The 27,770-nt window shown below is 34.1% G+C and overlaps 1 protein-coding gene across 1 annotated transcript in view; it reads right to left on the bottom strand.

Annotated features, from left to right (window-relative positions):
• Positions 1–27,770, bottom strand: part of Dbp80 (putative ATP-dependent RNA helicase Dbp80) — a 68,861-nt gene that overhangs the window by 12,883 nt on the left and 28,208 nt on the right. The window contains exons 4-8 of the mRNA XM_089093636.1: positions 25,439–25,656; positions 20,130–20,307; positions 14,072–14,309; positions 10,196–10,358; positions 6,312–6,503 (exon numbers count right to left, since the gene is read on the bottom strand). Of these exons, the coding sequence (XP_088949762.1) occupies positions 6,312–6,503; positions 10,196–10,358; positions 14,072–14,309; positions 20,130–20,307; positions 25,439–25,656 (989 nt within the window). The remainder of the gene's footprint in view (positions 1–6,311; positions 6,504–10,195; positions 10,359–14,071; positions 14,310–20,129; positions 20,308–25,438; positions 25,657–27,770) is intronic.

The following is a 27,770-nucleotide window of genomic DNA, read 5'->3' as shown; positions in this document are numbered from 1 at the left end:
TCACAAGCTGCATTTTGTTTACCTTTTAAATATTCAAATTCATAATTTAGATATTGGATTTTCATAATCCATCTGGCTAGAATTCCCGCGGGGTTTTTAAAAGTGCGCAGGTACTGCAAGCTTTTATTTTTATTGCAAATTTTATTGCAAATTAGCTTTTATTTATTGCAAATTTTCTACCAATTAAATAGTGTCTAAATTTGTCCAAGTGGTAGATTATAGATAATAATTCTAAGTTTGTGGCGGAATAACTTCTTTCGCCTTTTGATAAACTTCTACTCGAATAGCATATAACTTTTTCTATTATTTTTTGTTTAGGCTTCTCCTCCAGAGGATTGGGTTTTTCTACCGGGATTATTTGGAATAGAATAGCTCCAATGCCCTTCGAACTGGCATCGATTGTGACCACGAATTGTCCGTTTTCAAAATCAGGCAGCGATAATATTGATTCAGAAGTGAGTGCTTTTTTGAGACGGTCTAGGGAAGTTTGAACTTCCTGGGATCAGGTAACATTTTGGGAGTTCCCTTTGGTTAATTCTGTGATGGTTCTTGCAATTTGGGTATACTTGTGCACGAATTTTCAGAGTTAACCAGTAAAACCTAGAATTCCTCTTAATTCTTTCACAGTTCTAGGTGGTTTGAGGTTTTTAACATATTTTATTTTGTCTGAGTATGGAGACATCTCTCCTTGTGTTACCACTACTACTAAAAATTTAATTTTAGGCTGAAATAAATTTACTTTTTCAGGCCGGCATTTTAAATTGCCCTCTCTGAATTTCTTGAACACATTAGCTAATGTTGCTAAGTGTTGTTCAGCATTTTCTCCAACGCATATGACATCATCGACAAAATGAATGATATTTTTTAATTCTCTTAATAGTTGTAATAGGGTCTACATAGCGCGCTTGAACTTGTCTTAAGTCCAAAAGGTACTCTTAGGTATTCATAGGAACCGCATTCGGTTGTAGAAAATGCAGTTTTATGGACATCTTTTTCGGCTATTTTCACTTGGTGGTAACCTTGGGTAAGATCTCAATAAGTAAAAATTTTGTTTTTGCTCGAGATAGAGTCAACGATTTCATCTATTCATGGTAAAGGAAATTTATAACTAACTACTTGTTTGTTAAGGGCTCTATAATCTACTACAAGTCTTAGATCACCATTCTTTTTTGGTACCAAGATTACTGGTGCAGAATACGGACTTATACTGGGGCGTATAATTTAATTTTTTTCTAATTCATGAATTTTATTTTTTAACCACTCTTTGTGCTTATAAGGCACAAGATATGGCTGTTTCACGACAGGATTACCGGTTGTTAGAATTGAATGTTCATAAAACGGTATCAGTCCGATGTCATCTTCGGATGCGGAAAACACATCTTTGAAATTCCATAATAATTCGCATAATTTTTTCTTAAGTTCTAAGTCCGTAATATGATCCATATTAAATTTGTTTAAGAATTGCGATTTAGTTAGAGTATTTGTTAATTGAGGTTTCCGTATTGCGAATCCATAATATTTTTCTTTATTTTCATTGTCTATTAAATTTAGACTGGCGCTATCCGCCAATGACATTAGCTGCGCCTGAATTATGCCTGAATTATGCCAATTCTGATTATGCCATGTCCTCTTTGTAGCGAGACATGAGGTTCAAAAGATTGCGACATTATACCGCCAGAAATTTTATTTACTGTTACATTCTCTTCGTAACCTCTGTTACAATTTCTTAAGGTAGAAATTCCTTCCCCTACCTTAGCCGGGTAGACAAGCCTTTCGTTCGCCATGTCTAATAATATTCTATTAGACCTTAAAAAATTTGCACCGATGATGGCTTCATATGGAAAATTGTTGTAAATTATAAAGTTTGTCAGAAAACTTTTTACGTCTAGGCGAATTGAACCTTTTGCATCCAATTTATGCCCTGTCACGCTAGTTAAATTGGGATGATTAAAATTCCTCTGTCGCCTAATCTGCGGAGGCAACATATTAAATACGCATGAGTTTATGATATTAACCGTGGCACCAGAGTCAATTAAAGCCTTAAAGTGGACATTTGCCACGCAAAAATCATTAAATATAGGTAACTTAATATTACTATCACTAAAGGACGGTACTATGTTTGGGTTGGACCTATAAAATATTCTGGGCCCCTTCTGGGTTCAATTTGTTCTTCTGAGGGACCTGAGGATTTATTTCATACGTCGGTGTCTGCAATAGAGATTCAGATATGTCCATGGAATCTCTAGCTAATTGATTTACACTTGTTTGTCGATTTGGCCATGTATTATTACGATAGTTTGGATTTCTTGCGCCAGTGCCGGGTGCTGGCGTCAACTGCAAATGTCGTTGGGTTAAAAATTTGCATATCCCGTCGGCATATATCCGGGATTTCTATATGCCATCCTTGCACCATATTGGTTTTGACGAGAATTTGGGTTTTCGAATCGATAATTATTTTGTCTATTGGGGGGAGGATTGTACAAATTTGGTTGGTACGCGTTGTGAGGTACTGATTGGCGCAATCTTCCCTGGCTATAGCCTAGTGCACCACTGGCGCTAAAATTTGTTCTCCCGAACAAATGGTTGCCATAATTTTGCGTATAACCGACGGCAATCCTTGGTGCCGTTGTGTCCCTAATCCTAAAGCAGCACTCTCTTGCGATATGCCTAGGTCGATTACAGTTATAGCATCTTACACTTGTGGAACTATTTCCATAATTGATTGGTTTAATGGACTGAAAACGTACTGTTTTCTGCCTATTGGGTGCTTGCCTTCTATTTCTTGGTGGCACTGGGGAGTTATCCCTTGAAAAGAAATTTGGAGAAGCTTGATCGCCCTTGAAGGTCAGGCTTGCGTTTGATTCGCCTAGGCTGTTTATTTTAGTTTTACTGTGATTTGCCACGATCGTATCAATTTCGATCATTTGTCCCACCTCCTTAACTGCGAGTTTCAATGTCTCAATATTTTCGGATACTACAATCCTATATAATTTTGGGGGTAGCCCTTGCAAAAAGGCATGTAGTATGATTTTTTCATACAATTCTCCTGAACCTTTTCTGAATTTTGCTTCTACTGAAATCCGTATATTGTGAAGATATTGTCTTACATTCTGTGTATGATCAAAGCATACCATTCCGTGTTTTAATTTATTAGTTGAACTAGTTTCGATGCATCTATCTTTGAATGCCGTTAACAATTTTTCTATTGTATTTATCGGCAAGCTGTCATCATCTCCTATAATATTTTCAATTTGCTTTAGGAAGGTCAAGGCTTGCCCTCTTAATCTTAGTAGGAGCATACCGACTAACGTTTCTAGCTCTGTTTTTGTTAATTCTACAAACTGGGTCAAATGGATATTAAATTCGTCGATATCTGTTTGTCCATCATATTGCGGAATAGATTTTGTTATCTCTACAGTTTTCGCGACCAATTTTTCCGCCATTAATAGCTCGCTTAGTTCTTTTGACATTTTTGCGTTTGAACAAATCAAAATATTTTTTTTTCACTTAACCTATTTTGGGGGAGGCTATTATCTCCTATGAGATATTTTAAAGGGTTTTCCTATAATAGCATAGTGGTAATAGGCCTAATAAGTTTTTTTTATAAGTCTGTATCTCTGCAATGATTTAAATTTAAATTACGAACTCTGTAGCATAACTAGTTCGCATGTTTTCCTCCAAGTTTACGACCACGCCAAATATAATAATAAGGGGTTGAACACTGTATACCGATCGCACCCACTGCGCCGTTGAGGTTTAAAGCTGTGAACTTGCACCTTATAAGTTTTCCAATCGCGCCACTTGTAACGCTAAGTATTGTGCCAACTGTGCCATCGAGGACTGCACCACAGCAATGGGGAGTAAGGTAAATGGGTGACCGCGCCACTCTCAATCTTAGAGAGAAAATGAAAGATATAAGTATATAAGACTAACCTATTTTCCTTGAATTACCTCCAAATCAGATTCTTTCGGGAGCCCTGTCTATGGAGTACAATTGAACTAGTTATCTACTGAGTGATGAGATACAGGCATATAATAAGAACAAACACAAATAGAAAAGAAATGGATTTATTGAACTTAAATTTCAGTTGTACAACAATGTATCTATATCGGCAAGGCTTCACTTCGGTAGGAACATAATGTCTGTAATCATAATGCCTGGGTTCTGTATAATAATAATCCGAAAAACACTTTTCTAACATTATAAAATACTAGTCTTGATTCTGCGCGCTAAGAGCTATTTCAAGATTGGCCCAACTCTTGTGAAGGGCCCGCTACCTCGTAATTATGTTTGCAAACTAAACTCATTATGCTAACTGCCCATCCAATAATTTTTTTTCAACATTTTTGATGATTAAACATTCATACTGCTATAATAACTTAAACTTCCATTGAACTTTGTATCTAGTGATTTTTTTATTGCTAAGTATCTTCGCGAAATTCAAAACCGTCTCCCTTGATTAGCGCCGATGTTTGGTTGAGACTAAAATGCAGTTTTTCTATCGCTGATTAAGAATTTAGACTCAAGTTTGAACGGGATTTAAGCTTAATTAGGGGAAGTTTGATTCATGTCGGAATTATCCTTAGAAGGAAAAAATTTTATTTTTTTGTATTTTAAATATATCACATATTACTCACGGTACAAACCGAAGACCAATTCTGGACTAATGGACTAATTCTTGAATCCACGAGGCCTATAAATACGCAAGAAGGGGGTATTTTGGAGAAGGAGGGAGAAGGCTACCTTCCCACACAAGTTTGCCTGATATAAAGCATGATACGGATAAGTCTACTTTTAACAATCCTAACTACACGTCATTAATTTTACTGTTCCCTCATATAATTTTTTTCCTTGTCAGGATTTTCTAGTGATTTTGCACGGGTTTGTCTGCCTAGTTCAATTCTTCCATAAGTTTCTAGGTTATATCTTTCCCAGGAATTAAAAAATTTCCTTTTTTCTAGCACTAAAGCACCTAAAAGATTATTAGAAAGACTAAATTAATTAATGAAAGTCTTTGGTGCCAGAAAATGGGAAATCAAGTCGCATAAAACCTCGTCTGGGTGTCGTTCCACCTCAATTCCTAACCCTATTGAAAAAAAAAAACTCCAGACTAGTTTCGTTTTATTTTCCCGTTTTATGGAGAAGTGGCAACCCTGCCCAAGTTATTTGTTTCAATGGAACAGTTGCCTATAATTACAGACTAGTTGAATAAGTCAAATGCCAACGAAATTTAACGTTAAGCTTGTCAATGGAAAGATGAAATCTGATCTTTAAAAGAACTCACACAGCCCACAGAAGATTACAGTGAAACCTGTAGAAGTCTTACTCGTTGACAAATATTCATACTGGTTGACAAAAATTGGAATTCGTCGTTAAAACGAAATATTTGCATTACAAAAACCGCAAAGAAATCGTAAAGAAAACCTCATATTTTGAGGCCAATTTATCAATTGAATTTACTTTTGATAGATCAGAACTATAGCACATAGCGGGTCTCTATCATGATACTACTAATATCTTTGTTGTACGTTTCTTTCGTTCCTTCTCTAACGTTTATAGCGATCTCTAGAATTTGTGGACTAGTATAGGGCTGCATTCCATTCTTCTTGCGAAAAATTCTGTTTTTTTTATTTATTATGTTTATACTTCGGCAGTAATGATATTTTTTCCAGATTTACCAAAGTAGTTTTTAACTTATTCGTTCAGCAGTAATTGTATTTGTTTCCAGATTTACAAAAGTAGTTCTTAAGTTATTTAAAAACGTTTGATGCGCTAACAGTAACGTAAACAATAATAGTTCCGTGAACAGTAACAGTATTTGTTTCCTAACTTACCAAGGTGGTTTTGAAATACTATGATCAAGAGTTGGATATCCTAACAGTAACGTAAACAGTAACAGTTAAAGTATTTGTTTCCAGACTTACCTAAGTAGTTTTTAGATTATTTGAATAAGCTTAAAAATTACGAAAAAGAATAACAGTTCCGACAACAGTAGCAATATTTGTTTCCATACTTACCAAAATGGTTTCCGATTATTTTAAAAACGTTGAATGTCTTAACAGTAACGTCAACAGTAGTATTTATGTAAAGATAAGGTTAAAAATATTTGTTTTCAGAATTACCAAGTAATTTTTAGCTCAATTGAAAATATAAAATGCCCTAAAAGTAACGTTAACAATAATACTTATGTAAACAGCAACAATATGTTTCCAAACTTACCAAAGCAGGATTATTTTTAAGACGTTGAATGGTTAAAAAGTAAAGTAAACATTAGTGGTCATACAAACAGTAACAATGCTTCCAAACTTACCAAAGTGGTTTTCTATTTGTTTGAGAACATTCGATGTCCTAGGCCCATCGACCATATTGATTGCCAGCCCACTCTTTCCAAACCTTCCAGTTCGACCAATTCTATGCAGGTATGTTTCACAATCAGCATTTCCCTCCATATCAACAGGTACGTCGTAATTGACGACGAGTGTGACTTGCTCAATGTCAATGCCTAAAAAAGGTTAATAGTGTAAGAACAAGACATACACAGACAGAAAGAAATAAATTCACTTAACTTGCCTTAGGAGTGCCATAGTTTTTTTCGAAACATGTATAGCCTGTTTAAATTTTGAATACAATTTTTTTTTGTTCTCTTAAGTCGAATTCACAAACATATTTAGCTTAGACTGTGTAGATGACACAGGGATTCTTATAATGGAGATGGCCCGAGAGGTAACTGATTGCCCCTGTTATGGTGAGTATGGAGATGACCTGAAATTTTTTCTAAGTAAATGCCAAAGTTTGGAGAATTCAAGGAATAGCTTTTTTTAAGGGGATTTAACCATAAACCACTTCTCCTCGTACTTTACGCATTATTCTGACTACAAGTTGAACTTACGACGGGTCACATAATAGATCTCTGACTTGAATTCTAAGGAAAGAAAAATAGAATTTAATCATCTATAAGAAATTATTAGTTTCTAGGTTATTATTATTTTCTTCAAGTTTTACCGTTTTAATTTTTTACCTTACAACCTCAGTATTTAGATTATTTTACTGACTAGCTTTATTCAAGTCATGCAAGTGGCCCTAGTTCACAGCAATTAGAGTGACAAAATTTACTTTTTAATATCTCTAAGCGGGAGAAATTTCTTTATTCTTATATGAGAATATATTAAAACAAACATTTTCAATGAGAATAATCCCAGAAATGTATTCTTCAAAATCTAGGGGGAGGGGGGCAAACACATCTATGCAAAGGAATCCTAGATATCCTCCTTACAAACAGAGATGGGACCTGAAATCTGTTTATACGCATAATGAAGAGTATCAATGTATTTTTATTTTTCTTACTCTGTTTGAATTTCTATTTAATTACGTGTAAATATTATTGAAATCTATGAATTAATAAATAGAAGTACAGTTTTTCATACACACGTTTAACTTTTTTCACAATTCTTTATCTATTCGCTGGTAAAGAAAATAATATGGTAAAAAAATAAAAGTTTCACTATAGTAGTTATTTTTAAATTGTATACACCATCGAGAAAAAGAAAAAGGATTTTCTCTAATTTGGAACCTATTAAATGTGAAAGCTGCCAGAGAAGCTGGGAGGGGGGAGGGGTCAAAAATCTAGAGGTGAGCAGTTTTTTCTCTGAAAATATGAATAAGAGTATTTTCAATAAAAATACAAAAAAAAAATTTTAATTTAGGGATGGAAAAAAATACAGGGGCACAAATTTCAAAATGTAATAATCGTCCTTCATTGTTTTCTGCAAGAAAAGCCATTCTTTTCTTGGTAACATACCAAGTTTGGAGAATTCAAGGAATAGCTTTTTTAAGGGGGTTTAATCGCGGCTATTATTGCTGCTATTGATTTGTTATTGACTATTATTGATTTGTGCAATTTCGTATTTTGTTTGTCTTTTTTCGTGTATATGGCCATTAGCTTTTAAATTCACCTATGTACTTATGTATAGCTTGCTTAAATTCCGTTTTTTTTTTTTTAAAGTTCAATTTACATACAGGTTTATCTAAACATAAATGTCTAGGCGTAATCATTATCTTCCAATCAAAATTTGATACCTCTTTTGTAAGCGGCCTTGATTGGTCAAAAGCAACGACTAGAAGTTGATGTTGAACAATTAGAACGGAACTTCAATAAGTGAGAAGATGAAAAAAGGATAACAAAAATTTCAATGAAAACAGTGAAAATTACACGCCAAATAAATTGCAAATAATTAAGAATTCCAGTCTGAAACTATTTTTCAATCAAAAAAGAAAGAAATTTAAAATAACAGGGATTCGTTGAAAAAAAAAATGTAAAAAAAATGAAGTTTTATATCTCGAAATGCAACGAATAGAAACGAATTTTTTTAGAATTCCCATCCTGAACGGTGCTTACCGAATTAAAACAACAAAAGGAAAAGCCAGGAAAAAAAATCAAGAAAATTTCTGTAGCTATAAATGCCAAAAATCGAAATTGAATATTTGAGGACTTAAATCCAAAACTATTTCCATAAAAATCTAAGCCATAAACTCACGAAAATTTCGACTAGGCAGCGAAAAAATGTGAAAAATCACTGGAAATCTCTACTGAGAAAAATATATACAGGGTAAGCCCTAAAATTGATAAGGAATTGTTTGGATTGTTTCGTGAGTATTTGGGATTGTTCATCCCGCTAGAAATCTTTCTCTTTTATTTCTTTTTTTCACATTTTTCTTCTACCAAAACTTGTTTCGTTAAAAACATTTAAAAACGGAAGAGTTTCTAGTAATAGATATAGATATGCTATCAAATATGGTACAATTAAATTCTTTTCCAAGTGAATATTTGAGAATTCACATCAGACATTGTTTAAAATGGTAAAAAAGAGAGAAAAAATAAATTTAAAAAAAGACATTAGAAAAGAAAATGTAAAACGAACTTGTTCAAAAAGTTAAGAGTACTGGAATAGGAGCCGTAGGTTTGAGACTGTCTTCAATGGAAAAACATCAGCAACTGTTTTTAGCAGAAAACCATTTTAACAGAATAATAACGCCAAAAAATAGGAAATAAAAGACCTCTATAACAGGATGAACAATCCTAAACAGTCGTCAAGCAATTCTAACTAATCGTCATCAACTAAATAAAACCATACAAAAAACTTCAATAGCTATACGTGGCTGAAATCAGGATCGAATTACAATCTAGGTAGGAGACTGCATCTATCTATATGGTATCTATGTGGTATATTATGCAAAATATGTCGTACCATATTTTCTGTTTATTTTTCAATATTTGTCGCCGTATATACTAATACTATAAACCAGCGTAAATGACACGAATAAAATAATATATAATATATATCATATAATAAATAATATATAAGAATAAAAATAATGAGGAAGAAGGATTTTAGAAGAACTCTAAAGGGGGACTTCTGTGACTAATACTGAACCCCTGAGCTCTTTTTCTGCTGGGTTATGGTTACTGCGTTAACGTACTTTCTTACTTGATATAAAGTAGTGACACCTTTTTTTTCAGTTTTGTTTTTTTACGGTTTGTCACAGCTCTTCTTGGCTTTTATACAAATAAACTAAAATTATAGGCTGGACAACGTATAGCTTTATTATACAATTATATAACGTATTAGATGATGTACAGAATTTTTTGAGAATTACGTATTAAATATCTCATTTATAATCTACTTTGGGCAAAGATCTGTTACAAAACAAGATACGATTTTATTAAAAATTTGACAGCCAAAAGCCCAAATAGGCCAAATCCACATGCTTGTTTAAAAACAGCAAAAATAAAACAAGATAATACAGTGAGAAGGGAAAAACGCTAACATAATAAACGCTAGATGGTCTAAAATGAATATTCATACAAGATTTGCAAAATAGGATACAATCACATAATAACACAGAGTGAATAATAATATCACAACTAACAAGTAACTGCAGCACCAAGACGTCTGAAACCAACACAGCTGTGCACGCCCCTCGTATACTCCAATCTATTCAAAGCTTTGCTCTTAACTTCCTCCCAAAAATTCCCAATTTCCTTCTAATCCTTACAACGTCCTCCAATCCAATTCGAGGACGAACTCTCTTTTACTTTTGACCTACTTTTCAATAATCATTCATTAAACATTAGGTAGAACTGTCGTTTGGTACGATTAATATTAGAATACAAATAATTAAACACATCACATATACCTCTTGCCACGACATTAGTGGTGATTAAAACTTTCTCCTTTTCTTTCCTGAATCTTTCCAATACAGCAATCCTTTGGTCAACCTCCAATTCACCAGTCAACAGCCCAACTGAGTGACCATCTCGAGTCAACTTCTCCGCTAGCCATGAGGCTGTTTTCCGTGTCTGGAAAAGAAAGACTGATTAACCAAAGCTTAATTTAAATGATAGGCCATAGAAGAAGCTTAGATGACCCGCACTGCTAGTGGGCTGTAATATCAAATGGATTGACATATGTCTGAAAAAGGATTAATTAAACTCAGCTTGATTTACATGACAGGCCACAGAAGACGCTTGGATGACTTCAGATGCAGCTGTGAGGACTCGATGTCATTAATGGACTGTATTAATATATTATATTGGAAAAAGAGACTGATTAACTTAAGCTTATTTTAAAGGATATTTGAACTCAGAGCGGTATTTTTAATAAAAGCAGCTGGATGTAAAACTGCCGAAAATACCGTGCATTTGAGGGTTATTAGAATATCCCCTTCAACAAATTTATTATTTTACTTTACCAAGAAAAACCAAATTTTTGGAAATAATCTATTAAATCTACAAAACCAAAGTAGAAAATACTAAAAAAAACAACGGAAGAAAAGAAGCAGGGAGAAGAGAAGAAAGAAGAGCAATCAAAGAAATATTTCACTTGTGTTCAACAAGGCTTCCTCGGCGTTGAGAAAAAAAGAATCTAAACCATAATTACTTAAAAAAGGAAGTAATATAAAGGAAGAAAAAAAGAAGAACAAGACAAAAAGATGAAAAACAAAAACAACAAAAAACAAAAAAAATAAAAAAAAAAAAAAACAATAAGGAGAAAAAACAGACCAGTACACACAATAGCTGCTCTTTAGTTCTTCACATAGCAGCTATTGCATATATCGGTTAAGTATATATATTTGTTTCTGTCATGGTAGGCCATTTCGGCTAAAGTCTTCTATTAAATCTTCACTTATTGCACAAAAGCTAACATAGGATACGAAACGATATGCTAGGTTTCTTTTTCTTGACAAGAAGAAAGAGAAGGAACAAATACAGAATAGTCAGTAATAACGATTTTTCTAGGCTGAGACCTTTTCTACGGCCTGGGAGACCATTTTTCTTATATCCCTACATCTATAACAATAGGCTGAGGATTACCAATGAAAAATCAATAATAAACAAAATATTAATAAGTAGATCAGTAACATGGCTTGATTTTGGTTTAGAGTTCATATAATAATTACATTAAATAAATAAATTTTGGCTTATGTCTTTTATTAAACATTTTAGTGCACGAAGGCAGAAACAGGATAGGATATGATATACTAAGGTTTTTCTATTTGAAAATAAGGAAGAGATGAAGAAATAAATAGGGTCAACAATGATGATTTTTATAGGCTGAGACCTTTTTTACTGCCTTGGAGACTATTTGTCCAGTATCCCTACACTTGCAACAAGAGGCTGAGAATGACAAATGAAAGATTAATAATAAACGAAATATTAATAAGTAGATCAGTAATATGGCTTAATTTTGGTTTAGATTACACATAACAATTAGAAAATTAAATTAAACTTCTCTTCCTCTTTTTTAATGATGCCATCTGGACCATGTATGTACACCTCAAGTAAGAGGCTATTTTAAATATATCTTCTTTTTTTTAATATATTCAATAAAAACAAGTCCAACTAATAAATATATTAATAAAATTTTGAAGAACATATTGGACAAAACAAAACGAAAAAATGGTTCAAATACCAAACCAGTAGGTTGAGCAATCCTCAGCAACTCAAAGGGTGTTAGTGTCACAAGACATAAATGTTAACAGTTATATAATTCAACTGTTTATCAGTAATTCACATAAGATAAACAAGGCCTAGATCATGCTCAAGTCATAGTTGTAAGGACATTTCAAACAATGTGGATGCTAATCGAATTACAAAAAGAGCTTCCTTTTTTCTTTTTTTTTATTCAGTTGTCAATTTGCACATTCATAGTTTTCAGCATTAAATGAGTGATGTTGTTGCGATAAATGAGTACATAAATACACCCCTCCCGTGAATATATAGGGGAAAGTTAGAATTTGTCTGAACAACCATTGGATGTTTTAGTGGATATTCACCAGTTTATAAAAAAATTTAATGATTTGCATTGGGATCTTAATTGGTGATCCTTACTTTGGAGGTATTTGGAATATAAGGTTCTATGTAGATTTGAATTTAATGCAACACTGCTGAAAGGACGAAACACCTGTTTCAATAACCCTATGTTTTGTGCATATCCAACGGGTCGAGGAGGGGAGGGGGATCTGATTGTGCTGTATACATTGGCACATACATAATTCTCAAGAAAGGAGAATCTTGAAGCTTTAATTTTGGGATAAGGTGGTGGCATCTTCCCCAGGTTTAAACTTCCGCTCGGTTTCTCCGCCTCCCCCCTCTTTTTCCAATCAGGGCTACAAGTCTAGTCCCTTAGCCGTAATATTTGATGTCTAGCGGTTGCTAACCGCAACAATATATTTTTCCCTTTTCCCTCCTCCATTATTTATGAAATATATGCAGGAAGTAAAAAGGCTTAACACAATACTGTCAATATTGTAGAAAGAATTGTTTCCTAGACTTTTATTCCTAGAATACTTCTAGAAAAAAAATATACTTGACTAAAAAATTACAAATATTACTTGATTTTACTTAATCCTTTGTCATAAAAAAAAATTAGTTCTAAAAAAAAAGCTTCATCTCAAGAAGAGTTTATGTTTCACGGGTAAAAATAAATTAATAAAAAAATAATAATTATAATTTGTAACTAAATAATAATTTGTTTAAATTACGCTTTTGCCGCTGGAAAAAAAAAACCCTCAATAAGCAAAAATTTCAGAGCATGCTGAGGAGGATTTTGAGAAGTAGAAAAGAAAAATCATGAGAACTGACCCCTGGCCCTTCCTCCAGGCCCCCTCCCTCTGAAAAAATTTATTAAAGATGTTTTATTCCAAAAATCATAGAAATTCAGTTTCATTTTATTAGTTCTTTCCAAGACTGCTCAAGACATCTATAGTTTTCACTACAAACAAGAGTATGGCTGCTGCCCGTTTCCGAAACGGCAAAAGCATGAAGCCTACTGCGTATTGGCGCTTTACTAAAACGAATATGGCCTTTAATTTTCTTTGGCAAACTTCTTTTTTTTAGAGTGGAGTAGAATATTTTTATTTATAACACATAAATAAATAAATGTCACAAAACAGCGCACATGCCTGGTGGCATACTTTAGCGCTGAAAATATTGCCAACGAAAATACACTGCCATTTTCTAATTAAATTTTACAACAACGTAAAAGAAAACCCTAATGAACAAAATCCTTAGCATGTCATAAGATATTTCTTCACCAATTTTAGAAAATGTCGCTTGTTGCTGCATTCTCGAACTGATGCTGGAATTGAGTTCCAGATTTTTGGCCCAGTGTGACGAATGCTGAATCCCGCTCTCAATGTAGGGCGAATTTCGCACGAAAAGTCTAAACGATGCGTAGTAGGATAATTATGAAATTGAGAATTAGTTGGAAAAATGCCGGAGAAATTTACAGGTAAATTACTATATTGATAATCGTGAAAAATACTAGAGATAGAAATTAAATGAAGTTGGTCCAAAGAAAAAATTGCTGGAGTCCCATATAGGTGTCTAACTGAAAATCTGAAATCAACATTAAAAAGAATCCTCATTTTTGGAAAGTTGTTTCAATTAATTTAAAAAAATAGCATTTTTCCGCAAAGTAAATTAATAAACAAATAATAATGATAATTTGTTTTAATTACGCTTTGGCCGCTGGAAAAAAAAAAATCCTCAATAAGAAAAATACAACTTACATGGCAAAAAATAATTGCTTGTCCAACTGAAACTGATGAATAAATCATAGCGATTGCCCGGTATTTACTTTCTTGTGAAGGGCAATTGACATAATATTGCTTAATGCTTTCCACCGATTCCTCCTCTCTCTTCAATTTAATAATATACGGATTTGGAATTATGCACTCAGCAAATTGCATCACATCTTTCTCGTATGTAGCTGAGAACAGCATCATTTGGCAGGTCTTTGGCAATAGTCTGAAAGATACATGTAGATAACAAAACATCTTACCCAGTTTAATCATCTTAAACTGATTAATCTGATGAATCATCTGATGATTTAAGATTAATCATCTTAAACTGATGGTTAATCATCAACAAACAAATTAATTACACACCAATCGTAAGCACACACAGGTTCAATTCGAATGGACTGAAAGAAATCCATGAAATATTGAGAGTAACTCTGATTTTATTTCTCGAACACCCCCTATCGAAAAAAGTTTAACATTTTTATCATTTTAAGTTTCCGAGCTACAGACTGCCAATCATAAGTAAAGAAAAAACCTGCGAAAGCCTGAATATTGCTCCATGACAAATAAAACTTTCAATTCTTGACATATTTCTGAACGAAAAAAGCGGAAAAAGAAAACTTTGGAAATTATTGAAAAAATTAGTTTTCTAAAAATCTAAACTAAAATAAAAAAAGGAAGGTTTACTGGGTCTTTGATAAAAACCTAAAAGATAAATATCAACAAACGTCCCCTCCCTGAAAAATCGACAGACAAATTAATCATAAACGTTCAACTGTTTAATTCTCATAGAGGGTGACAAATTAAACCATATTAGTTACTTATATTGAGAGAAAAGTTTTTAAATTATTTATCTTACTGTATCCCAGCAAAGGACCGCTGTTCACAAGAAAGAAAAAAGCGAAAGTATAAATGTTTTTTAATAACTCAATTAGCTGAACTACAAATTTTAAACCATGACCACCCCATTTGAGTCACTTATTAACTGGAAAATCTTATAAAGAAACGGTTCGAAAAAGCTACAAACGTTAATTTTTCTTATATTTTTTTTTACAACGAAGTTCCTTTAATTCATTGAATCGCAAGACGGAGCTTGCTAAATAAGGATGCAAATAATACACATAAACGTCACATATAAAGAATAGATATTCAACGCAGCGTTTCCCAAAGTGGAGTACCCATACCCCCAGGGATACAAGAACACATTGATGGGGGCATATGTTGCACTGGAGTTTAGTGGGAACATTTCCTGCCCCATGCACGAAACGACAGACAAATTAATCATAAACGTTCAACTGTTTAATTCTCATAGATATTAAACGTTGAATAGAATCTCGAAATAAAGATTTTGATCAGAGAAGCAATTAATCAGCTGTGAAAATATGAAAGGCGTTAAGTGAAATTTTTAATCAGAGAGCATATTTTCCAAAATAAGTCTTTTGCTTCTCCTGAGCAATTTCTAAAATGTTACTTAACGCCTTTCATATTTTCACAGCCGAAAGGGGGGTACACATTGATCTAGAGAACAGTATGCGCCATCTATATCTATGGGGGGCAAGGGACCTCTGGAAATACTTCGCCCCTTGGGAATCTCATAGTCTGCAATTACCGCAATATTTTCTTATAACTGTCATATGTTTTACCTTATGTTGCTGTTGACTACCCCCCCCCCTCTCCAAAAAAAAATTCTTTATATTCTGACTTATTACGTATTTAAGAAAATGATATACATTTCGGAAAAAAAAATTTGAATGTATCTAATGGGTTAGTGGTCGTGCAATTCGGATTATTCAGACATTTGTCAAAATACACCAGTGTCTGACACTGGCCCGCTTAATTAATTGGTTACGTGTACAAAATCGCTCGACACCTTGCCTGAACATGTCTACTTGAACATACAAAATTAACAAGAATCTGCTATAATTGGCATTATTCAATTCCTATGCAGCAAATTAACATACAAAAGATTTTGTTCAAAACTAGTTTTCCGCAGTAGCTTATTTTGATTTTAAACAACAGAAGTATAAAGCTTCAATTGGGATGCTTGCAGCTACAAACACTTGCCTTTAGACGCCACCGTGGACATAATGCTAACATACAAGTATTCACAAAAGGTGCTAAAAAGTCTTATCAATACCCGAACACGGCAACATTTCTGCTATAAGCCAGTTGCTAACGACTGGAAAATAGCTTCTAAGCTAAATTTATTTGAAAAAAACTACGTTTTCTAAAGAGTTAAAGAGGCTGAGTCACAAGTTCGAACCTTAAAACGTACAGGGACTTCCGCATGACAGACAGGAATAGTGACCACTGTACCATTAGAGACTCTTGTTAAATTATTTTTAGTCTCTGCAATCTATTTTCGACGCAAGCAAATACAAAGTAACATTTTCGTTTTTCGACAAAAAAACTTCTGGGAAAGAGCTGGAATTTTTGGAAGCTTGCAGTCGGTCTTGTCAAGTTAAGAGGACTATTTTGATCTAATTTAATAATGAAATACTATGCTTTTAGGAATTTCAAAAATTAACATGGGCTATTATAGGAAAACGAGGTTTTTCGTAAATGTAAATTCGGGGGATAATTTTTTCGGTCTGAAAATATCAAAACGCCCTAACAGGTCGAATTCCACTTCGAATGAGTCCTCATTCACCCAGATCCGTTGCCAACTGTGGCCTGTAGGCGTGTCAGATAAAAAAAAATAACTTGATGAACATTAAGTGGCTATATTTGGTTTTTGGAAAACAGGGATTGAGCTGAAATTTTGAGGAGAAGCTCCCAGGCCCTAGGAAAGTTTATCCTCTAAATTTCAGCCCGATCGGACAACGTTAAAGGGGGGCTGTGGTGGGAGGGTTGAAACTTCCGGCCCTCTTTCCGCCATGAAGATAAAGTCGGAGGGGGGTGAAATTTTGCATGTTTCTTAGTTTGAGCTTAGGCTACAAAATGCGATCACGGCCGTCTCTCTGTGACCACTAGGACCGGAAATCGCTTAACATTGTGGTGGATCGCCTCTTTAAAGAGGCACAAGTGTGCCTCCTTGATGGTGAATTCACCCATAATTGCGTCCTTCAAGTACAGATTTGAGCAAGAATGGAATAACGAGTCATAGAAATATGAGTGGGATTGTCCGTCCCATTCAACCATTTACTGATGTTAACCTTACCAAATCTTTGCCATCATTGGTACGGAGCTTAATAAATCCAATATGGACGTTCATTTTGCACCGGAGTGCGAATTAAGGTATCACAGATTCTGGTGATTGTTGGGTAGATTTTTGGCAGTTCATATTATTGACCTACAAATAGAGTGAACATACCACTCGATGCCTTTTTTATGCTCTTTACGAATATAATAATCGCTTCGGAAATTCGGAAATAACCGGAAATTCAAATTTACCCACCCCCACGCGCCCAATGTGAAAATATATACCTGAATTGTCGACGGCAAAGTTTCGAATCGCAAAATTCGACGCTATTTTGGTCGAAGGCATTTGAAAAACTTGAAACGGTAGGAAAACGTTTTATATTTGAGTTACCTAATAAATGAGGTTTGAATTGTTATAAATAAGTATGTTTGGAATATGTTACTTTTGAACAACTTATCTATAAACTAGTTATATTTTTTAATCATTTTTCAATAGCTTAACTGGTGTTGATAACTTCTTTGTGTGGTTACAATTCAGGGTATATATTTGCACATTAGGGGGTGGGTGTTGGTAAATTCGAATTTCCGATATAAGCTATTATTATATTCGTAGAGAGCATAAAAAAAGGCATCAAGTGGTATGTTCATTTTATTCCTAAGTCAATAATATGAACTGCGAAAAATTTACCGATTTTTGAATTAAAATTTACTTGGTAGTCTGTGATGAAACAATTGAGAGCCATGGCTAATAGGAGAAAAAGCCATGGCAGATAGTCTCATTGAGAGGCAACTGCAACTCAGTCTTCGCAGAAAAAAAAGCTTTTTAGAAACAAGTCACTTCAAATTTTTGTGAAGTTTTAGGGTCAAAGTACTTGATGAGGGTTACTAATAAAAATTAAAAGAAACATTTCACCACTACATTTTATTTTTCGAGTTGATCATTTTCAAATAATCTTAAGAATATTCTGAATGCTCGAGCCCATAAGCAAAGGCAAAACGGACTGAAACTACCCAGCGTTGCTCAGGAATGTTTCATTTTGGTTTATTTAATGGCTTATTTTCAGCAAGTGGTTTCTGTGGTTTCTAAGAAAGAGTACAGTTAACTTAAGACTGGAAACTGGCTCAAGTGTTGACAAAATAAAATCACCAGTGCCATCTAGCATTTGATGCTTCTTGGCATTTTTTCAGTTTAGTAATAAGGCAAAATCAGTGCAATTTGTGCAATCGGTAGAACCAGTATAGTAATAAGTATTTGATCTCGGTTTCCGAAAAAAAAAAATTACGAAGTCTTGAAAAAAATGCCAAGAAACGCCATGTTACATTGGTGATTTTTTTTTTTTTTTTTTTTTTTATGCTAGCTTTGGCTTCCACTCTTATTAGTAGCCTATACTTTTTGTTTCAAATCTTTAATTCTTTTTAAGTGCTTCCTGATTACTTTATCACCAACCTCCCCCCCCCTAAAAAAAATCTCCATCACTCCCTCTTAACCTTCCCCTGTCCTTTCCTGCCATTCCCGCCTTTTCCTGCCATAAAAGCAAAACGTCAATGACAAAAAAAAGAGGTCATATCTGAAATCGAGTCGTTGACTAATTGCGTGTATAGGGAACGCAATAGCCCATCCGTTTTATAACTGCAAAAACCGATCTTATATATCATTCAAATACAAAAACACTCATGTTTGAACTTCTTCAAATATGACTTCGTTTTATGATCGTTTATCCTGCAGCAGCCGTGAGTTCTCATTTTAAATTTCTCACCGGTTTGCTTTAAGAGCTTGCTCAAATTAAGTTTTGAAGGGCTCCGATATAGCCTTAACTTTAAAATTTACATGATGTCTTCATGGAATATTATCTTCATCTCAAGTGTCTTCAAACCCTTGCATATTATATGAGTTCAAGAAATCCATCTCACAGTCGCTAAATCTTCTCTCCATTGCTCTAATGAAGACCCAAGAAAATAGGTACGATTTTATAAAATATCGGTTCAATTAATTTTGCCATCAATTTTACAACACACATAAGCTGACAGAAACCCCAGCCAGTGATTCATACGGATTTTAACGAATGGAATTTAGCTTACGATTTACTCCCTTTGCTATTCTTTTATCTTTTACATATTTTATTTTTAAGCATACATAGTCATGCATGGCTAAGAATATTCATGCCTTAATTTCCTCAAATTTCCTAACGTATTTCGTTTTTCCTACCGAGTGAGCAATCAAGGCCCGCCAAATAACTCTTATTTGTTAGACAAAACACTGGATTCAGAGTAAATATTGCTGAATCCAGCAATATATTGATAAACAAAGCATAAATATTGCTAGGTCAAAAAGATCTAATAAAGTAGATTTAAAATGGGACGTTTTAGCACACGATTTGGTATTAGGGACTCTTATTTTCTCTCTTTTTGAATTTGAAAATTTAGGTTACGATTCTTTTGATTGTTTTTTTCAGGCACATAAAAACATATGCATAGCTAAGAACACACATAGTCTAAGTCTAAAAATGAATAATTTAGATATATGTGCATTTATAATAAGAGATTTTATTGTAGCAATAAGTGTATTTTTAGAAACACATGAACAGACATATATACTGGTTTCCGATTACTCATTTTCTTCGAAAGAATTCACGCTTTCTTTCTAAAAATATACTCAGCTCGTAAATACACTAAACCAGCGGTTCTAAAAAAAAATTTTAGGGGTTACTTAAAAAATCCAACAACTTTTTAACTCCAAGACTGGCAATTTTATTTATATTTTAGCTATAGTTTAATTAGTGCCGGTAACTGAGAAGGGGTACCTAAAATGTTTTGTAGGTAAAAAGGGGTACAGTGTCTAATTAAGTTTGAGAATAAACAACTGCACTAGACAAAAAAAGAATATAACAATAAACATGTCACTTACTTATGAATACGAATGCTCTGATCTTGAAGGCCTTGCGTGTCAATCATAATGTCAGCCTCATCTAACACAAACACTTTCATCTTGGTCAGGTCAAGACATCTTAACTTAGTTGCCCAGTCAAATACTTTGCCTGGTGTTCCGATTATCACTTGCTCGGTTAATTTCGTTCCTCTGGAGACTGAAATAAAGAAAAACCAATTGTTCAATAGACAACACTGTCCAAAATTCACATGGATAACTAATTGAAAAGGAGCAAAAAGGTGGGCAGATGTATCCCTTTCCAGATAAATACAGTTTAGCTCATGAACTTCATAGTATAGTTCGCTAAGCATAAACTCTTGGAAGAAAGGAGCACACTATAGGTACTTTGATCATTCTACTATCCAAATCAAAGAGTATGGGTAACTTATAAGAGTTGAAACTGGCGCTAGTCTCAATAACAAAAAAAATCAACGCCATCTAGCATTTGGCGACACGGCTTTTGATCAAGCCTTGGAATTATTTTTCTGTCAGAAACTGATATCAGACACTTTAGCTATCCTAGTTTTACCAATTGCATTAAATAAATTAATTATTCTTATTACTACACTGAGAAAAATTTCAAGTGTCGCCAAACGCTAGATAGCATTGGTAGTTTTTTGGTCGACACTAGCGCTAGTTTCCATTCTTATAAGTTACCCATACTCTTTGATCCAAACTATAACTTTCACCTCTTGATTTTGAATCAGGTGCAAAATAATAACTAATTGGCTTCCAAAGTCTTCTCATTATGAAAAAAACAAAAACAAATCAATTTTCCTTTGAAAGAAGTAAACTCAAAGACCCAACCAGACACTTTGCCTGGTGTTTCAATTATTATCTGTATGGTTGGTCACACAGTACACTCACTAGGTGGTTTCTATTCCTCTACCACTACTAATAACAACTGACAGCAGTACCGAGAGCCACAAAGGACAAACACAGCTGCGCATGCTCCTCCCCCATTTCAATCTACTCAAAGCTTTCCTCTTTACATCCTCCCAAGAAACTGTGATTCTCTTTACATCCTTTCTTACGATCTTCCCATCCCATATGGGGATGACCTGCTTTTCAAATTGCCCTAAATCCTCTATCCCTCTGGCTACTAGAATAACAGCGATTGACAACTTGCACGGAAAACAAAGCCCAGTGGACAACAGGCCCATACCCAAGAATTGGTTCCAGAGGGGACCCAAATACAAAAAAAAAGAAGAAGAAAAAAACAGCGAAAATAATTAAAATCCAGATATTTCAGGCGAAAATGGGGTAAAGGTCTAGAGCAGGGGCTATTGAGAAGGAAAAACGTTAAGAAAATAATTCTTAATTCATAATACACATAATAATTATAACTAACAGATTTTAACCGCAGATCCACTATACCTAGCCCCCCCTCTAATGTGCAAATATATAGTCCAAACTTAATACTTCCCATGCATCTCTTCCCAAAACCCGGCAAAAAAAGGACGAGGGATGGTGGAATGCATGAAAAATATATAAATTGGGCTACATATTTGCAAATTGGGGGGGGGGGAATTATAACGGAGCTGTCACCAAAATGTGTTAGCTGTAAGAATCTGTTATTGAAGTAGCTGCTATGAAGTAGGAATCGTTTTCTCAATATGTTCCTTCTCAATAGCCCTTATTCTAAACCTTTACAGAGGAGGGAGACGGTCCGAAAGTGCCCACCCTATGTGCGCGCTTGTTAATAATAAAACCCGACAAACTAACTAACAAGGAGTGGAATTCTTAGTTTGATACTGATAAACAACACAATTTTAAACAATAAAAATAATTAGACAAGAAGCACATTCAAAGAATAAGACAACTCATAGTAGTGATATCAAACAAGCAACAATATAGACACCCGCTCCACTAAAAAAAAATCCGGATAAATAAATAAAAATTAGCTAAGGACAATAAATAATCCTTAATACAGAGACAAAGCCTTTTTGAATTAGATTTGAAAATATTAAATGAAAACTTTCCTGGACCAACTTGCAAAGCATTGTAAAGTCAGGGATTCACATAATTTAAACCAAAACCCAATTTGGCTGTGTTATGACACTGAGAAGTTAAACCATTTTTGGGACTTGCATCACAACGGTGAAAGACCTAGATAAATTGCATGATTTTGCCACTGATTTTACGAATGAATTGAAAAAAACTGCGAATTATAACCAGGTAATACACATGAGCTGATATTATCATTAGATAAGGACATAACTAATGATATGACATCAAAAGTTCTAAGTTCAAAAAGCGAGATGTTATCCTACAAAAAAAGAAGTTTTGTTCTAAGTAGTTGGGTCCTTTTGAAAAAAAAACAAACCGGAGCATATCCTGTTACGAGGACTGGAGATAAAATATGATGATTCCTTACCTCCAAAATAAAAATCAAAATTCTCTCAACCTCCCATTCCCTTCAAAAAATTTCCTAAGGTTTCGACACGATTTCCGGCCAAGAAACAAAACAGGATAGACTTACTAAAACTACAAATAAAATTCGTCCAAATGTCAAACCAATTCGACAAAGCAAAACAGGGTAGATTAACAAAAGCTACAAATAAAAATCAGCAAAATGTCAAACAAATTCGACAAAGCAAAACAGGACAGACTACTTAAAGCTACAGTACTTCGTCAAAACGTCAAACAAATTCGCTAAAACAAAACAGAGTAGACTTACCAAAGCTAAAAATAAAATTTCTTCAAAAAGTCAAACAAATTCGACAAAGCAAAACAGGGTAGCCTACCCAAAGCTACAATACTTCGTCAAAACGTCATAAAAATTCGCTAGAACAAAACAGAGTAGACTTACCAAAGCTAAAAATAAAATTCGTCAAAATGTCAAATAGATTCCACAATGCAAAACCCGGTAGACTAACCAAAGCTACAAATAAAATTCGTAAAAATGTCAAACAAATTCGCCAAAACAAACAGATTAGACTTACCAGAGCTAAAAATAAAATTCGTCAAATGTCATACAAATTCACCAAAACAAACAGGGTGGATTTACCAAAGCTAAAAATAAAATTCGACAAAATGTCAAACAAATTCGCAAAAACAACACAGGGTAGACCCACCAAAACAAAATTCACGAAAATTCGTCACTACCTTAATAAAACCTACTGACCAGATAAAAATCTGCTTAGGATCAATGTTACGGGTCTCTTTGAAAAACTTCTAAAAGCATTGACCGACATAAAAGTTAGAAAATAATCGGAAAGTTTATGATGTTTAGAGATTTAGCCAGCAGTTCGCGGTGACCTTAATGGACGTTGTCAGTTCATTAAACAGCTGAATGGAGCACTCAACGCATTGATATTGCTATAGATCATTATCTCACACAAATAAATTAAGTAAATAAATAACAAATAATGTCTAGCCTTTATTAGTAACAAATAATTTTCCAGGTACTATTTTTGGTAGCATCATGAGCCAACATGTTGTGACGAATCAGCAGGTAGGGTTGGTTACCCATTGTTTAAAAAATAACTTTTTCCCTTAATTCAGAAGGTGGATTGAAGCAAAGCCAGTCCGGGAAAGTTGCAATCAGAAATTTAATTAATTTCTCTTATTTTTGGAGAATCATAAGGCCTTCAATGCACGAGTTCGAGTTTAACCAAATAAAATTCTTAAAAGTTCCAATTTTATCCAAAAAATTTTTACTTTCGCAAAATTTACCAGAAACTGCTTTCATATGTACGCATTATTCTTCTTTCTGCCCACCTCCAAAAAGACCCTTAATACCCCTTCCACAAAAAGTCAAACCTGTGCCAACCCATGACAACACGTTTTATGGCAATCAAATCGTCAGTAAGAAGTGGCTTTCTTCAACATGAGCAAAATGTAAAAAAGGCATGGTTTTAGAAACAATGTGATTTTACTTTAATCACACAGGAATTTTAAATTTTAAATACAAAAAATCCTTAAGTTTCAGTTTCAAACTGATCAACATAATTATTTGCATCTTTTAACAAAAAGGGATGTGACGCTGATGAAAATTATGCTACCAAGTCCAACAAGTCAGATGGGATAGTTGTGAAAACCTTGTCGTGGTACAGCTGAGAGTAGTAGACACAAATAGCCGCCTACTGCGGCTAATTTCATTTATCCAGCCTCTGGTCGTCCTGTCCAGTCTCTGATTATCAAGCAGGGTATTTTCTGAAAAACACTGTCAATATTGGTTGGGTCAAACCCAACCCCCTTGACATATGAAATTCCGACCATGGGCCAAGAAAAGATCCCTGACGAGCAATTCGACATGGAATTAAAAAGTTCTTTTATTGATACCAGTTCTGAGGAGGGCTTGCCGCTGATGGCTGTCGAGTGAAAGGTGACTCCTCTTCTCTTATGAGGGATGACTGTTACCTGCTCAAGCCAGTCTGAAGCAGACAGATGGGAATCTAAGGATGGAGGAAAACAACAGTAGACATCTTGACACTACTAAGGAAGTCTCTTCCATAAAGGGAAGCCCTATCTCAAAATACTGCGCATGAGGGGGGGGGGCACCAATAAACCAGTGGCTACTAATTCTTTGGCTGTTTTTGGTATGGAGGCAATGGGCATTGGTTGCCTTATCCTCGAGCTTGTAAGTATCTCTATAACAATAATAACACCAAGTAAGTTAACAATGGAAGGAGGTTTCGCAAATCTATTTACAAGCATTCCTAATTCCAGAATTTATACTGAGGAGGGTGGTTGTATTTTTTTTTTTTTTTTTTTTCTTACCAGGAGCGACTGCACTGAACCACAAGTCTTAGGAGATTGGAAAGGAGCTCACTCAAGCGGAAATTTTGAGCTCCACTCCTCATTTTAGCAACAAAGGAAATTATGCTGCTCTACCATGCCTCAATCACCATTCAGTGGCCCAAAACAGCAGATTTTGGCCCCTATACAGCCAAAACACCAACGGGCAAAACTTCTGAAATAGCCAATGAAAACCTATATAAAAGTAATTTGTCACACATGAGTTTCCGGGAACGTCCTGTCAACGGTGGTATATTTCGTCCCTCAGCATATATGTAGTCTATATAAACACATTTCTTCTTTTTCCATTGAAGTCGGTTTACAATATAATATATAATTTTAGAAATCTTTTGCTGAATGGAGTCTGAGCTAGAGTCGGTATATTGAAAATGTCTGGAGTCGAAGTTGGAGTCTGTTATAACCTAAGTCTCTAAGTAATGGGTAAGTCTCTTTACCCATTCCATATGGGTGCAAAACATAGCAAAAGAATATCAATAACAGACTATAGCAAGCAATAGGAATGACAACATAGCAAAAATAATTACCTTCTTCACCACGAACAGCATACCTGATGTCAATATCAGTACAAAATTGCCCTATTTTCTTAACAACCTGTCCTATTTGAAGAGCCAGCTCCAAAGTGGGAGATAAACATAAGACTTGCGGGTATTTTTCCGATGGTTCAACTCTGCTTAGCATAGCGATGACAAAGGCTGCTGTTTTGCCCGTACCAGATTGGGATTGAGCGATCATATTTTGAGGCCTATACAGAAAAGAGTCAATTATAAGCACATCTCTACTGTCCAAAAAACCGTCACCGCGAAATAAAATATAGTAATAATAAAATCAAAAAAGAGCAAACGAAGTTAGAAGTTAGTACAGTTTCTATATAGTTTCAAATATTTTCACCAAAATTCCCATATTTTGGCCTTTAATGCTATATCAGATGACAGAAGAAATTTCTCTTAGCATAGTGAGCTATATTCACAAAATGATAGAATATTGTAAGTACCAAATTGGAATTGAGCAATCATAATTCCCATATTTTGGCCTTTAATGCTATATCAGATGACAGAAGAAATTTCTCTTAGGATAGTGAGCTATTTTCATAAAATGATAGAATATTGTAAGTACCAAATTGGAATTGGGCAATCATAACTTTAGACCTGAATAGAAAAGAGTGAATTATAAGCTTGTCTCCTTTGTCCAAAAAACGTTTGCTGCAAAATTTGCTTTGAGAAAATGAAGTTGGATGCTACTACAGATTTCTCATAACTTCCAAAATTTTACCAAAATCACCGTATTTCGGCCTTTTTCAGATTGACCTTTTATGCTGTGTTAGATGACAGAAGAAATTTCTCTTAGCATAGTGAGTTATTTTCACAAAATGATAGAATATCGTAAGTACCAAACTGGAACTGAGCAATCATAATTTTAGGCCTGAATAGAAAAGAGTGAATTATAAGCTTATCTCCTTTGTCCAAAAAACGTTTGCTGCAAAATTTGCTTTGAGAAAATGAAGCTAGATGCTACTACAGATTTCTCATAACTTCCAAAATTTCACCAAAATCACCGTATTTCGGCCTTTTTCAGATTGACCTTTTATGCTGTGTTAGGTGACAGAAGAAATTTCTCTTAGCATAGTGAGTTGTTTTCACAAAATGATAGAATATTGTAAGTACCAAACTAGAATTGAGCAATCATAATTTTACGCCTGAATAGAAAAGAGTGAATTATAAGCTTGTCTCCTTTGTCCAAAAAACGTTTGCTGCAAAATTTGCTTTGAGAAATTGAACTTAGAGGTTACTACAGTTTTCTCATAACTTCCAAAATTTCATCAAAATCACCGTATTCTGGCCTTTTTCTGACTGACCTTTTATGCTGTGTTAGATGACAGAAGAAATTTCCTTAGCATAGTGATTTATTTTCATAACAAATGCTGCTGCTTTGTCAAAACCAAATTTGAATTGAGCAATTATATTTGTAGGCCTAAACAGAGAAGAGTGAATTAAAAAAAACTATCAATGCTATCTAGCGTTTCGCGACACTTGAAATTTTTCTCGGTGCAGTAATAAAAATAATTAATTTAATTAGTGCAATTGGTAAAACTAGGGTAGCGATAAGTATCTGATCTCAGTTTCTGACAGAAAAATAATTACAAGGCTTGATAAAAAGCCGTGCCGCCAAATGCTAGATGGTGTTGATGGTTTTGTTGCTCAGACTAGCGCCAGTTTCAACTCTTATAAGTTACCTCCGCTGTCCAAACAACGTTTACTGAAAAAAATTGCTTTGAGCGAATGAAATTAGAAGTTACTACAGTTTTCTCACAATTTCCAAATTCCCATTAAAATTACTATATTTTGCCTTTTCTAAAGATTTACATTTTATATTGCATTCGACGACAAGAAGAAATTTTTCTAAACATAGTGAGTTATTTTCACGAAAATGATGCAGTATTGTAAGTACCAAGTTAGAATTGAGCAATCATATTTTGAATCCTAAACGTTTCCCTTGTCCAAACAACGTTTACCGCAAAAAAATTCTTTTGACCAAATGAAGTTGGAAGTTACTACAATTTTCTCATAGTTTAGAAAATTTCCATCACAATTAAAACTGTTTGGCTTTTTTTCATATTTTAGCTATTATGTTGTTAGAAAAAAGAAGAAATTTTTCTTCAAATAGTGAGTAATTCTAAAAGCAAATATGGTACTATTGTTTTGTAACTACCAAATTAGGATTGGAAGATCATACTTTGAGGCCTTCAATCACATTTTTGAAACCTTTGAAGTTTAAACAGTGAACAACATTCACGTTTCCACTACGTTAGTTTCATTTATTCTTAAGCAAAAAACTTGTTTTAATCAAGTAAAGTTTAAA

Source organism: Artemia sp. Qi Xiang Cuo, chromosome 8 (genome assembly GCF_049724085.1).
Source record: "Artemia sp. Qi Xiang Cuo chromosome 8, ASM4972408v1, whole genome shotgun sequence".
NCBI lineage: Eukaryota > Metazoa > Arthropoda > Branchiopoda > Anostraca > Artemiidae > Artemia > Artemia sp. Qi Xiang Cuo.
The sequence above is the reverse complement of the archived record's forward strand: the minus strand, read 5'-3'. Positions and strand labels throughout refer to the sequence as shown.